The sequence below is a fragment of the Psammomys obesus genome, unplaced genomic scaffold, assembly GCF_907164565.1.
Source record: "Psammomys obesus unplaced genomic scaffold, mPsaObe1.curated_primary_1811, whole genome shotgun sequence".
In the NCBI taxonomy this organism is placed as follows: Eukaryota; Metazoa; Chordata; class Mammalia; order Rodentia; family Muridae; genus Psammomys; species Psammomys obesus.
The window spans coordinates 28,109,743-28,124,441 of record NW_026596051.1 but is presented as its reverse complement, the minus strand read 5'-3'; the positions used below and the strand labels follow the sequence as shown (position 1 = coordinate 28,124,441).

General features: G+C 42.9%; 1 protein-coding gene across 1 annotated transcript in view; it reads left to right on the top strand.

Annotated features, from left to right (window-relative positions):
* Positions 1 to 14,699, top strand: part of Fam184b (family with sequence similarity 184 member B) — an 88,599-nt gene that overhangs the window by 49,041 nt on the left and 24,859 nt on the right. Inside the window, exon 6 of the mRNA XM_055624186.1 lies at positions 2,860 to 2,970. Coding sequence (XP_055480161.1) covers positions 2,860 to 2,970 — 111 coding nt within the window. The remainder of the gene's footprint in view (positions 1 to 2,859; positions 2,971 to 14,699) is intronic.

Here is a 14,699-nt window from a genome sequence, read left to right as displayed (position 1 = left end):
AAGAAAGAAAGAAAGAAAGAAAGAAAGAAAGAAAGAAAGAAAGAAAGGAAGGAAGGAAGGAAGGAAGGAAGGAAGGGAAAGAGAGAGAGGGAGGGAGGAAGGAATGAAAGAAAGAAGAAAGGAAGGAAGGTCAATTGTTAAACATTTACCAGATGCTTTGACTATCTGCAACTCCTTATCACAGAAATTAGCCTATTGAAACTGTTTAGTTACTCTTGTTGGGTAAACTGATAAATGACAGTGTTGGGTCTGACACCCAAAGTTGCTCCAGGACAAACCTCTGACGACAGGTTCCAGTGCTCTCCATGTGTCTCAGCTAAAAAAAACATGCTCTAGTTCGTGCAGCTTCTGCACCCAGCTTTGGGCAGGCCTGGGCATTCTCTCAGCCTCTCTGTAGCAGAAATGGGAAAACTCTCCACACACACTCCTGTCTGATTTAAGCGCTACATCCCGCATGCGAAGCCAGCAGAGATGCACAGCCAATCCATGTTTTCCTGGTTCAAACCCTTGACATCTCCCCCTACTGCAGGGATGACCTCATGCAAGTCTTTGCACATCTCTGAGCTGTATTTGCCCCTCTCATAGAATAAGCTTTAGTAGTAGAACCTCACCCAGAAGGCTTTCATAAAGAGTGAGGACTGATTTGTGAACAGTGTGCCCAAATGGTAAGCACTTGGTAAATGTCAGCCACATTTATTAGGCCCATTCACTCTCAGTTAGACCAGAAAGGCCTATAACCAACACAGCATTTCTGTTCTCTATATTCCTTCCAGATACTACAGCCTCATAGTTACAGGAAAGGCTGGAGTGACCCAGGGCTTCGGTTGGGAACCTATTATTCTTGTTTCGTTTTGTTTTAATTGTATTCATTTGTGTGTGTGTGTGCGTGTGCGTATGCTCGCGTGCACAGAGGCCAGAAGAGGGTATCAGACCCCCTGGGACTGGAGTTACAGACAATCATGAGCCACCATGTGGGTGCTGGAAATTGAACTCTGGTCCTCTTCAAGAACACTTGGTGTTCTTAACTGTTGGGAGCAAGTAAAAAGAAACTTATCCTAAGTACTACCATTTTATTTTCAGACTTCTTTAATTATACAGAGAAACTAAGTTCAAGGTCCCAGACCCTAGGGGAGCTTGGGACTTTCTAATAACTGAACAGCTTCTGCTGTAAGGAGACAGTTGTCTGAGTCTAGACATCTCAACGACAACTTCTCCATCTTGCTGGCAGGCTCAAACTAAGTTCATGTTCCCAGATGCAGGGACCTACTCCTGTCCTGATTGATGGAAAGTCCCTTGCTCAATCCTTTATGTCAAAATACGATTGGACACCGTTACCGCCCACTCCCCCCTCCTTTATGGTTTCCTCCTTTAGATATGCTGTACAACATCCCTTCAGCTCCCAAATATTTTCTGTAGCCTGATCGATGAGTAGCAGCTTTATTACAATAAATTTTTGTCATCTACATTGATCTGGTATTTGATTTATTTTGGGTTTAAGTGGACCCCACATCATTAACCACCGAGCCGTCATCTCCTTTCAGGGAGTCCTATCAGCCTACATTCTAAGCAAGTCCGCATTGCTTTCCTCCCGTCCAGCCACACTGGCACCATGGGTCTGTCTGCCTCCCAATCTCACTCACAAGCCACCTCTATAGCATTTCTTTGGCCAAAGTGTACAAAGTTTTATCCTCCCACTAACTGTGCTTAGCTTCTTCTTTATTATTTCTCTGTCTAGCATGGTATTTATCACACTGTAATTGTTAACATTTTTGTTTGTTTTTCACTCAAATTTAAGTCTGTAAGGATTTTTTTTTCTTTTTATACTCTAGCTCTGAGAATGGTGCCCAGTTTGTGGTACATCTCAGTGAAGGTTTGTTGGATGAATGATGACAAGTATCTAAAGCTAGGCTAGGGGCCTGCTCAGACCGCCTTTTTTTCTCCTCTAGATACTTAGAGGAACTCTTCTCTGTGGACTAAGACACATTGGAAAAGCTAGGAACCCCTAGGAATAACGCGCTTATCGCTTATTGAACTGTTGCTCTGCTAAGCATGTAATAGTGAGTACACACAGGAGGACATGTGCCGAGATGGCACAGCCAAGATGAGGCAATGCTTCTCACATGATCTTCACAAAGGACCATCTTCATTCTGATACTGGAAGGCTATGGGAGGGACTGTGAAGGAGATCACTGTGGCCACTGTATGAATCCTGTTGAAATGGAAAGATGCCATGTGATTGATTAAATAAAACAGGATGAGCTAATGGAGAAGCGAAGCTATATTATATAAGTGCAGGTTTATTGGGAGCATCGAAGGGAGGGGGAAGAGGAACACAAGCTAGGCGGGGAGGGAGATAGAGGATGGGAAAGGGGTAAAGGGGGAGCAAGGGCAGAAAAGGGGGGATGCGGAACCAAGATGTCTAGTTATATAGTGAAGGCCCTCTGGGAGAGAAGGCCCGCCCCTAGATGAAGAGCAGGGTATGAAAGCTGTGCCCTACAGCAGGTAGGGACTTTAACATCATGAAAATGTAGTTGGGGTGTTTTTTTTTTTAATTTGGTTTTTGTTATTGTTGTTTACTTATGGGACACTTGGAACATTCCTTTCCTTATCTGATGCTAGAAAATTTAGAGTTAAGGCTCTACCTGCCACGTCCTAGCCCATCTTTATGTGCTCCAGGCTACGTGGTATGGATTTAACACTTGCTTTTTCTTGATCAGCTGTGTGCTTCGAATTCATGTGTTGTTACAGAATTTTATTCTGTTAGCATCTTTGGTCCCCGACAGGAATAAGGCAAGGTATGAATATATAAGCGGCCTGTTTTCCTACTTTGTGTGGCTAATCCTTCTAATCCTCATTTAGGAAGTAGAAGCTCAATTGGAGGAAGTGAAGATAAAATCAGAAAGGGAAATAAAGCAGCTGGAAGATGAGAAAGCTGCCCTCAGTGTGAAGCTTCAGAATTCTCTACTTGAGGTAAATCCTAAAAACACAATGCTTGGGAATGGAGGTTGTGACCTCTGGGAGTTTCTGGCTAAATGGGATCCGGAGGTTCACCACCTCCCTGAACAAAATAAGAGGCATCCAGCCAGGCAGGAAGGCTGTCTGGTCTGGAGATTTGGTGGGTGGAGAGGCATAAATTTAGCTGCAAGTAATTGAGAGCCTGATTTATAGAGTCTTAAACAAAGAGGCCTTTAAGCTCACATAATAGAAGGAAGCAGGAGGCTGCTGCTGTTAATTCTGTAGCTAAGTGATCGCAGGGGTTATGAATCTCCTGTCCTTCTGCTCCAAGATGCATTGTCACCTCTGTGTGCCCAAGGCAAGGTTGTTTGTAACAACAGGTGTATTCAAATTGTTTGACTGCGTCAATAAATAAGTATAATCCAAGCTAAGGATTTTCTTTTGATTTTAAAAGAAATCAAAACTTATTAGGTTATTAACAGAATTGAGAATTAGTGGAAGAGGCCGGCAACAGGATCTAAGAGCCATTTTGGAGTCTAGTTGGACCAAAAAGTATAAAGAGATCTTTTTCCTTGCTGCTCATCAAACCTTGAAGAAACTTGTATCCCCCTAGTACCCTCAGAGACCTGTGAAGCTGGGTCCCCAGACCATGCACCACAACCTCTAGGGAGCAAACCGATGACTTTGGGAAGCAAGAGATAAACTATTGAACTACAACCTAACAACCCTGAAGTACTTCATAAACATAGAGACTATGTGTAAAATAATGCGGAGTGCATAGAAATATATATCCATGAAGGTAGATTTCAAGAACACATGAGGGTGATAGAGTAAAATTTGATGGTTATTTCTGTGTTTGTGGTGTATTATTTTTTCTGACCCATGAGTACACCGTTGTTGATCATAGTTTGTCTAGTTCTTTTTCTATATCTGAAATTGCTAAAGAAGAAAAAGAAATGAAAAGTGTGGTAGTTTGAGTAGGTATGCCCCCCCCCCCCAGACTCATGTGTTTAAATGCTTAGCCATAGGAAGTAACACTATTAGGAGGTGTGGCTTTATCAGAGGAGAAGGTGTGGCCTTGTTAGAGGAAGTATGTCACTTTTCACACACATGCCATCTCTCAAGCTATCTCCAAGAAAAGGGAGAGCAGTCCCACCAAAAGGGGAGTGTTGGACTTTATAGGGTGTTTTAATTAAAGGGAGAGTGGCAGGGGAGGACTAAGGGGAAACGAACTGCTGTAAGCAATACAACAACTACAGCAATAATAATAATAACAACAATAACTCTTATGACCAGCGTCTTTTTGAGGGAACTTTTGGTCCTTAAGATATCATGATGTTGTGATCAAACTGCTCTGCTGAGATAAGGGACCTATGATTTCTGAGAAGTGCCGAACATTCAGTTTCCATTTTCACAAAGGGGCTCATTCCTACACGGGCTGTGCATCTTAAGTGACTCCATCTTGAGCCAGCGGAACATCTCCCAGATCTCCCATTCTCAACCCCAGCCCCTTCCTAACCCCACTATCACAGCCACTCAGGTCAAGTCATGAGGGTCCCATGGCTCCAGCTATCTGTCTTCTCCCTGCTTTCTATCCAATGTCTGGGGCAAGATTTTCAGAGTTGTTTACCTCAGTAAACAGAGTTGTTACCCCAAGGTGTTACATGAACAGTGACTGGCTTTGCATTACAGCCCATGTCTGTAGTGCCAGCTACTCAGAGCCTGTGACAAGATGATTGCTTAAGCACTGGAGTTTAAGAACAACCTGGGCAATATAGTTAACACCGTGGCCCTTAAAATAAAACATGATAGGACAAAACAACAACAATAAGAACAAAACAATTTTATATCTCCTAAACCTAGAAAGATGAGCTCTAAAGAGTTTCCTAGAAAGCATCAGTGTTGCTGGGATATTGCCCACATTCTGCAAGAGCATTGTCATGGCCATTCTCCCTGGCCCTGCTAATTCCAGAATTCTTTTCCTAAAATCAGAACCTGCAATGAGGCCCATTCCTGTTTCCCTAAAGAGAATCCCTATTTTTCTCCAGTCTTGGCTCAACTGAATCTACAACCACTACTCCCCTGCCTTCGCCCACCCTGTCTACCCACTTATGCACGCGTGCTCCCCCACAGGTGGAACCTTCCTTCAACCTCACCTCCATCCTACTGTCACTGGAAATTTGATGTTCTTTCATGGTTGCCAAATGATACAGGGGAATTGGGGTCCCCCATTTGGGTTCTTAGTCTCATTAATACAATAAATTTAAAATAAACTCAAGTGGAAGTTCAGGGACAGTTTTATTAGAGCTTAAAAGAAGACAAGCTGCAAAACACAGAAGCTGTCCAGAAGAGGAGAATGGAGGAGAGAAGAAAAACAGCCATGCCAATTAAGCTGGTATAGACATCAGATGTCAGGTGTCAAATGCAAGGTGGATAAACAGCCATACAGCAGGTAAGGGAGCTCTAAAGAAAAAGTTAAGAAGCTCAAAGTATCATACAAAGCATACTTACAGTTTTGGCCAGCATGTGAAAGAAAGACAGAAAAAAGAGCAGTTGCACCTTTCTAATTCAGGCCTCAGGCGGTGGAGAGACCCTACCAAAGATTTTGGCTACTTGTAAAGACTGTGCCATGGGAGAGGCTGAGCAGGAATTCCGTGAAAGAAAAGCACACTATCTCATCAAAGAAAAAAAAATATTCTATTTATTTAGTATAGCTTAGTGTGAGCCTGTCTTCTTAGGGGTGGTCCCTTGTTCAGGCAATTGACCCAACACAACTGGAAGGTTAGGCCTTCACCTGGGCCAGAGAGTCTATTCTCTTGACCAGGAGGATCTTTTCCTTAAAAGGCTTTTATTGCTCCTCCAACTCTACCTACCCTCTCCCATTATACCTGCTATCTTGTTTCTTAGATTTCCCTTTCCTACCCTTACTCCTGACAGACTCCTGCTCACCCTTTCATACCCTTAAAGTTCCTAGTCTTCCTAGGCCAAAATTTATTACCTCAAATTCTATACAGTACTGCCTATATCACTGGGGGTGTTGTGAAGATTTAAAGATTTAATATGATAAAAAAAAATACTGTCTTAGTTACTTTTATCTTGCTGTGATAAGACACTATGACCAATGGAACTTATAAAAGAAAGTAATCATCTGGGGCTTATAGTTTCAAAGGGTTAGAATCCATAATGATCATGGTGGGAATCATGACAGCAGGCATGCATAGCACAATTGCACAATTGCTGAGAGCTTACGTATTTATACACAATGCACAAAACACAGAACTAGCTGAGAAAGGTGTGGGCTTTTAAAGCCTCAAAGCTCACCCCTTTAAAGGCCCACACCTCCCTCCAACAAGGCAGAATCTCCTAATCTTTCCTAAACAGGTCTACCAACTGGAGACCGATTATTCAAATACATGAGCCTATTAGGGGCATTTTCATTCAAACCACCATAAATACTTTCATATGTTACTGGCACAAATAAACTGTTAATTGTTTTGTACATGTCTCCACCAAGTGTTGCTATGGTTATAAACTGGTATCTCCCTCAATGTGAGAAGCTTAAAGACAGCAACTATTTTCATTATCATGTGTTCTTTCCCTTCCCTTCTTGTGTCCCTTGTGGTGTATGACAAGTAAGTGTAAGAGCTACATGGGTTTGCTAGCAGCATCTGAGCTTCCCTATGGCTATTGGCCTCATTTTCCCTAAAGTCTGCAGGGAAAAACAATCTATTCGATTTTCAAGTAACAATTAGTTGGCTAGTGATTATCACAGCTAAAATTTATAATTTAATAGTGCCTTCTAGATACTTTCCTTTCAATTCATTTGTGCAGTTCTTCAATGTTGTTATTTCGCCTACTAATTTTTTTTGAAAAGAAATTAAGGAATCTAATACTTATGTGCCTTAGGCATGTAATAACTTTTGCCTGTTCTTTTCTTCATTAGAAAAAGAAAATGGAGTAAAAACAGTGGCCTTCTAAGAGTTTCCCAGGTACTTAGGGCTTTCTCATTATTTTTCTAAGTTATTGCTTTCCTCCTTTTGCCATGTGGCTGCTTATGGATGGCATGGCTTTCTTTCTTCCCCTTTTCCACCTCCCTCTGTAGGGTTAGCTGCTTAGATTTAGATTGGCTGCCCTGTATTCCATCTTTTAAACTCTAATAAAACTTTCCTCAAGCTTTTCTTTAAGTATGTTCTTAAATTCTTCTATTAATGAGATTAAGAATCCCAAGAAGGGCCCCCTATTTCCCAGGTAACATGTGGCACCCCAGATGGGGCTCCCAAAAATTTCCAGCCACCATTTTAATAAGTCCTCTCCTGAGAATTGGTATCAGGACTAGTGTGCCTGGAGGAGTGGGCAAGAAAGTGCAGGACACCAGCGTACACAAAAATGGATGAGGAAGAGCCTGGGAAGGCAGAAGGTTAAGATTCAGGTTCTGTTGTGTAGTATTCTCTCACCTGGAGTCTGAAGTACATTGACATTTTGAGCAATGATGAAATGAGTAAAATATAAGGTGTGGCTTTCTATGGTTCCTGCTGCCAAAATAGGAATCAAGGGCTTTCAGGTGAGCCATTAAGTTGTTTGTATGAGATGTTCTGAATTTCTTTCTGAAGGTACTTAGTGCTATGAACTTTCCTCTTAGCACTGCTTTCATTGTGAGGGAACAGCATGGGAGCCTATTATAGAGGGTCCTCTGAAAGGCCCCACCCACAGGGGACTGAAGCAGATGCTGAAACTCACAACCAAATTTTGGACAGAGCACAGGGAGTCTTGTGGAAGAAGAGGGAGATAGAAGGACACAGAGGGGACAAGAGCTCCATAAGGAGACCAACAAAGCTAAAAAACTTGAGCCCGGGGGTCCTGCAGAGACTGATGCACCAACCATAATACCCCTGCTCAGATTCATAGCTCAGTCTTCAGGTGGGACCCTGAATAAAGGGAGCAGGGACTGTCTCTGACATGAACTCGGTTGCCTGCTCTTTGATCACTAAACCCTGTCAATGCAACCTTGCTAGGCCATGGAGGAAGAGGATCCAGGCAGTCCCAATGAGACTTGATAAGCTATAGGCAGATAGATGGCAGAGGAGGAAAACTTCCCTTTCAGTGGACTAGAAGAAAGAGATAGGGGTGAAGAGGGAAAGAGGGTGGGACTGGGAGGAGTTGAGGAAGGTGGCTTCAATCGGGATTTATAATGAATAAATTGTAAAAAAAAGAAATCAAGAGTTATTGTAGTCAGACTCTCATTCACCAATGCCAAATTTCCCATAGTGTCTTGGAATGCCACTCTGTTTTATTTCAGTATCTTTTTCTAAAGAAGAAAATAAAAGACAAACATTTTTACATGCTAAAAACACGTAAGTATTAGATTCGTTAATTTGCTTTTTTAGATGTAGTGAGTAAAATAATAGCATTGAAGAGCTGCATATATGAAGTGATAGAAGAGTGTCTAGAAGACATCAAATTTCGACGTTTTAATTGTGGTGGAATAACTAGCCACTCATTGGAACTTGTTAAGTTATTTCTGCTTGTGAATTATAGTCGGGATATTGACAGAATGCCACATTGCACCTGTCCTCTGGATTAAAGTTGTATCTGGGGAAGATGTGTTCGAATCTTAAACCTCAATGCTTGAAAAGGTGACCTAATTTGGAAATAAAGATAAGGTAGAAGCAATAAGTTGAGGTCACATTGCTAGGTCCAATGACTAGTATCCTTAGAACAGTAGTTCTCAACCTGAGGGTCATGACCCCTTTGGCAAACCTCTGTCTTCAAAAATATTTACATTGTGATTCATAAAAGTGGAAAAATTACAGTTGTGAAATAACAACAAAAAATAACTTTATAGTTGGGGGTCACCACAACATGAGGAGCTGTATTGAAGGGTCTCAGCCTTAGGAAGGTTGAGAGCCACTGCCTTAGAAGAAGACGACATAAGCACAAATATTTAGGGAAGGAAGCCACGTGACCACTGGAATAATGTGTCCAGTAAGCCAAGAAAAATCTAGGATTGCCAGCAGCCTAGCTGAGGGACAGGCTGGGGGCAAGTTTGCCCTTAGAGCTTGAAAAGGGAACCAGTCCAGTCAGCACTTTGCCTTCAGCTGTCTGGTCTCCAGCGGTAGAAGAGAATACGTTTCTATTGTTTAAACCAAGAAACAGTGAAACTTCATCACTGCGGTGCTAAGAAAGATAATGCAGCTTGCTGCAAACGCAACACAGAGGACCCAGGTTCCACCGTTATGTGGCTCTGCGAGGACATCTTCATAAGCAAGACTGCTGTGGCAGGAAATAAGACCAAGGATATGGAGGGAGGGCTGGAGGTCGTTATTATTGCAGTTAGTGCGACAGATTCAAGTCTTCCTCCCCCTCCTTCTCTCCCCCTCTGCTAGGCAGCCTTCTCAAGAGGAGATTAATGTGGCAAGCCTTTTTCTTTTTCAAGCCGGGAGGCACATTCCTCAGAACTCTATTTCCTTCATGGTTTTTGCAAATGGATTTTGGGCTGATTTCCCTCCCCCCTAAGCTTTGGCATTGCTGTGGGGGCACACAGAGAAGCCTGTTGACGTCAGCACTTGTCCCTGGGGATAGAGAAGGGCTGGAAAGAAACATCCCTAATTAATGCAGGAAACTCTAAACATTACCTGGCTCTCTACCATACCGTGGAGGAGGCAACTTGAATTCTGGGGCCCTGCCTCAGTTCCCCATGGAGGTGCCTTATGTTGTTGGGTAAATTCCTCTATTCTTAAAACCTGAAATGGAGGCTGAGACTCAGAGCCAAACTTTAGGCAGAGTGCAGGGAATCTTATGAAAGAAGGGGGAGATAGAAAGACCTGGAGGGGACAGGAGCTCAAAAAGGAGAGCAACAGAGAGAAAAAAAAAATCCTAGCCCTGGGGGTCCTTGCAGAGACTGATACCCCAACCAAGGACAATGCATGGAGAGGACCTAAAACCCCGCTCAGATGTAGCCCATAGACTCAATCTCCAAGTGGGGTCCCTAGTAAGGGGAGAAGGGGTTTTCTCTGGCATGAACTCAGTGGCAGGCTCTCTGTTCACCTCCCCCTGAGGGGTTCAGCTATGCTAGGCCACAGAGGAAGACAAAGCAACCAGTCCTGATGAGCCCTGATAGGCTAGGGTCAGATAGAAGGGGAGGAGGACCTCCTCTGTCAGTGACTAGGGAAGGGGCATAGGGAGAGAAGAGGGAGGGAGGGAGGATTGGGAAGAGACAAGGGAGGGGGCCACAGCCGGGATACAAATTGAATAAATTGTAATAAATGATAATAAAAACAAAACTGCAACAGAAGACAGGAGAATCTAGGTAATGAAACAAAGCCTCCTTAATGTGGTCATTAATCTGCAACTCAATTTCCCTAGGTCAGTTAGACATATTCTAAGCAGCATGCTGCAAAAGCCATCACTAATTAGCAGCTTGCTTGGTTCTAGAAAAAGATGAGCTTGGTCAACAGCATTCTGAATTTTTTTTCTAAACTTATTTAAAAGTTTCTATTCGACATCTGTAGAATGACTTTTCTCGGCCAGGTGATTGACTTTAATTCTTAAAGGAATTAATCTACCCAGGGGCAGCTTCCGTTAGGTTGACTAGTAGATGACAGCTTTCCCCCTAACGTGTCTCCAATGCTACTGTAAATAGATGAGCCTTAGTTAAGCACATTATTTATCAGGGAAAACATAAGGCAAGAACCAAGTTTATGTGGGTTGAGTAACATTTGGATGGAAACTGATTAATTATAAAGTCCTGATTCCATCTTTGACTTCATCGGAGTCTTACAACAAATCCATTTTATAAAGGAGAAAAAAGAAGGTGAGAGGAGGTAAGTGATCCTGGCAGCTCAGCCAGGGCGGAAATGCTGGAGCTGACCCAGTGCTGTTCTTAACGTATAACATACCCTCAAACCTTTCCGGGAAACAGGCCTCAACTCTCATGGGATTACGGAGAGTGACCAGGACTTCTGCTGTCTCTTATACTAGACTGGCAGAGATCCTTTCAGCAACCCTTTTGTCTGAATGTCAAGCTAGAGGAGAAGCCTGAATAATCAAAGACCGATTCCTCCTGGGGTCGGTACTTCCTGTTCTCACACTGTCCTAGTCCACTCTGCCTGAGGTTTCTGCGTGAGAAACCTGGAGGTGTTCTTATTTTTCCTCAGTTTCTTAGCAACTAGCCTTATAACCCAGCATTCGAGAGAGTAATTCCTGGAACAGGGGATCTTTTCACAGGCTCCTTGCAGAGCTGCTAAGAAAAAGTTGCCCCTTGAATATTCTAGCACCTTTCAGTTCCTCGGGGTGACTGCTGTAGGACGGTAGAACAGAATTGTCTGGGCTTCTCACTGATGAGATTAAATTTTAAAACAAAGCAGATAAGCTAGAGATGAAACGCAAACACAGTTTAGGAAGACACTGCAGCAGGCTGTATTTTTGAGAGAAAAAAACAAGCCATGGGTGTCAGCCTATAACCAGGGCTGGTGAACAGGAGTCTAACAGTCTCGGTCACATGTCCAGAAGCTAGTGCTGTCCTTGCAGTTCAAGGTTGCCTTTTATGTGGCAGAAGACATTTTGATATGGGGATGGACTGTGCACTGTAAAATGGCTAGGGTTCTATGAACAAGTAAGAGTAGTACACCATCCTGGACAAAATGTCTCCAGATGCCAGCAGGTGTCTCCTAGGAACATAATTACCCTAGCTGAGCACTGCTTCTACAGCTTGTATAGCAAATCCTAGAGGAGTTAAAAATGCAAGCACGTGGAAAGGGGCATGAGCTAGCTCACCATAAAACCCCACTCCCTCTGACCTCATTAAGCTAGAACATTGGCCTGGAGTAAGCCCAGCTTCTATGTGGAGGGGCAGATCTCTCTGACACAGATTTGCACACAGACCTCCACAGCTGTCAGTTCTGTTTGATTTAATTCATTACGTACGTCATTCATTCTTCGTGGACTATCTAGGAAATGCTGGCCCCTGAGCCAGATGCTGTAGCAGAGAAGTGTGTAGAACAAATACCTTTAAAATGACATGGACCCTTAGTAAAAGAATTAAGTGTTTCATTGCTCTGGTTTCTACTGGGCAAATATTCTGCACTTTGAAGGTGTTATGTGCTTTTTCACATAATGTTTTCTTTTCCAAAAAGCAATTTGCGTATATGGTATAGAATTCTAAAAGTATACAAGTTTATACCACTGAAAATTTTCTCCAACCCCATTTTTTTTTAATTTCTGGAAAACTGTTTGTTTTTATCTCTTCTTGTGTGTATGCACACACAATTATGGATATATTTTCTGCTAATAATCACATATTTTTGTTGGTCTGCTTTTTTGATAACTTTCTCTAGCTGAGAGTTTACAACCACCACCACATTTCCATTACAGCTTCATTTTCTAAAAGCAAGTTGTTAAAAAGTTTTCCTTTATAAAAGAGACCACAATGTGGTTAGTCTTTTTATTATGATGGACCTAGCTTGTAAAGACGCTCTTCAGCGGCTAACGCTGTAGAGGGATACAGTATGTGCAGTAGATAATCAAGCTCACGGATGAGCTGCCTGAGTTCTTGCTGGCTAAATAATCTTGGGAAGATATTTAGGATATGTTGGCTTTAACTTTCTCATCTATAAAATGGAGTTGATGCTACCATCTACTTCAGAGGGGTTTGTGACGGCCAAGTGAATTAATCTATGTTCAGTATTGGAAGCAACACTTAGCATGTGTCAGTAAGTCTTCTTGCTGTGGGACTTTCTCATTTCCGTGGTGTGTGGATGTTTAACTTTGATAGATACCATCATGCACTTTCCCACTGATGTTGGTCCAGAGTGTGCTGTTGCCAGCAGCACGTGTAAGTGGCTAATTCAACACACTCTGTCAATATAATTTTCAAAACTTTCTAAACATTGCCAATCAGAGTTTTAGAATTTACTTCAAATATTTACATGACATCCCAGCGAGAAGCTTTGTCGAGGTCTAGATTTCCTGTGCCCAGCAGCAACATGCTGCAGTGTAGCCAAACCTGTAACAACATGAATGATACAAGGGGACAAGACATGCAAAAGAGCCTTCGAGGCTGTTCTGCTGGTGGCACAGGGACCCTAAAGCAGAGTGTTAAATGCCAGCCTCCTAGTCATGTTTTTGCCAGATGGGGATCTATAAAATTTAAGAGTCAGGGGTTAAAGTTAGGATGTTGGCTGTCCTGCCAAACTGTCTCTGTGAGTCAAGAGTGATAAAAATAATCATGTTACTTGAGAGCAGAGTTTCCACTCCCCAAGTATGCAGAGAAAGTTGCCAGACCTGGGTCCTACTAAACCTTTGTTGTTGTTGTTGTTGTTGTTTCTTGCATCCAGTATTGTGATTCTCTTACACCCATAGTGTCATTCATTGGCTTCCACAAAAACAGTGTAGTCTCAGTAATTTTGAAAAGAGTCTTTGTTCTGGAAGACTCTTGGTACATGTATTGTCAACGAGGGACAAAAAAAGGGGAAGATATTTTTGTGGCAACCCCTGCCTCCATTTTCTCCAGAAGGAAAGGAGGACTGTTGTGGTAACTATCACTGAAGTCATTCCACACCCAGGATTGTGTGGTTATTTCCCTTGTACAAGACACGGGACTGGATGCCCAGCTGAATGAGGCCCAGGTATCTCCTTCGAGGGCTCAAAATCAAAAGAGGACATGAAGTGACAATTTTGGAATTTTAGTTTCTTCAAAAAACACAGAAATATTATAAGAATGTTTTGGTTTTGGTCCCAGGTGTGGGGACATGGGGCTGCTTTGGACTGTCTGCAGCAGCTAACTATGATTTGCCTTGTGCTCTAGCAGAAGTATAGTTTTTCCAGCTGCAGATAGTCTCTGCAATTGTGTGATGTTCGGAATTCTGGGGAGTTTTCAGGAGGTATGTAAATGCTAGAGCCCCAATAGGTGCAGGAAGTGGTTGTTGGTCATTCAGGGGTATTTTTATGAGTTTGTTAGTAGCTGTGCTCAAAGAAGAAATAAAAGGGAAGAAATATATTCAATTCTCTCTCTCTCTCTCTCTCACCTCTAATCTTCTTTCTCTCCTATCTAGCGATGGGGGTAAAACCTGGGAGATAAAGAAGAACCCACAAAGTAGCAAAGATCAGCTACATGAAAAAATAGATATTTACTTAAAGAATAGCATGGTGTGATGAGTGCTACCTCAATGGCAAAAAGTTTCTTGTATAGCCCTGAGCGGGGGGGGGGGGGGGGGCAGAGCGGGCAATCTCTGGGAAGGTTTAGGAAGCTATTTCAGAAGAGTAACATCTGCTAACATGTGCTGACACTGGGATTTGGGCATGATCTCACCAGAGTTATTCCAGGAAAAAAAAAGCACAAAATGAGATCCCCAAAGGCTATGAGCATGAATAAAAGGGCGCCATAAGCCTAAGAAGCATTCTTTGTTCACTGTGATTTTTTTGCCCTTTGTGACTTGCTGGACACATACCTGGAGGATTGTTTGAATCCAAGCCATGAGCTATCCCAGAGAAAAGCAACTGGGTTGTCTCAAGTATCCTCAGGCTGGGAGCAGCTGGCACTGTCCATCTGCTGTTCCTTGAGGGGTCTGGTCCCATCACATTGGGAACAAGGCAGGCTGATTTCACCTGTTAGAGGCTCCCGGCCTCCGTGGAACCTGAGAAGGCAGCATAGAGCAGGGCAGCAGCTCCAGGTTGGAATCGAGATAAAGGCTCTGCCAGCTCTGCCCCAGGACCTCAGACAAGTCTGAATACCTCCTCGAGATCAGTTC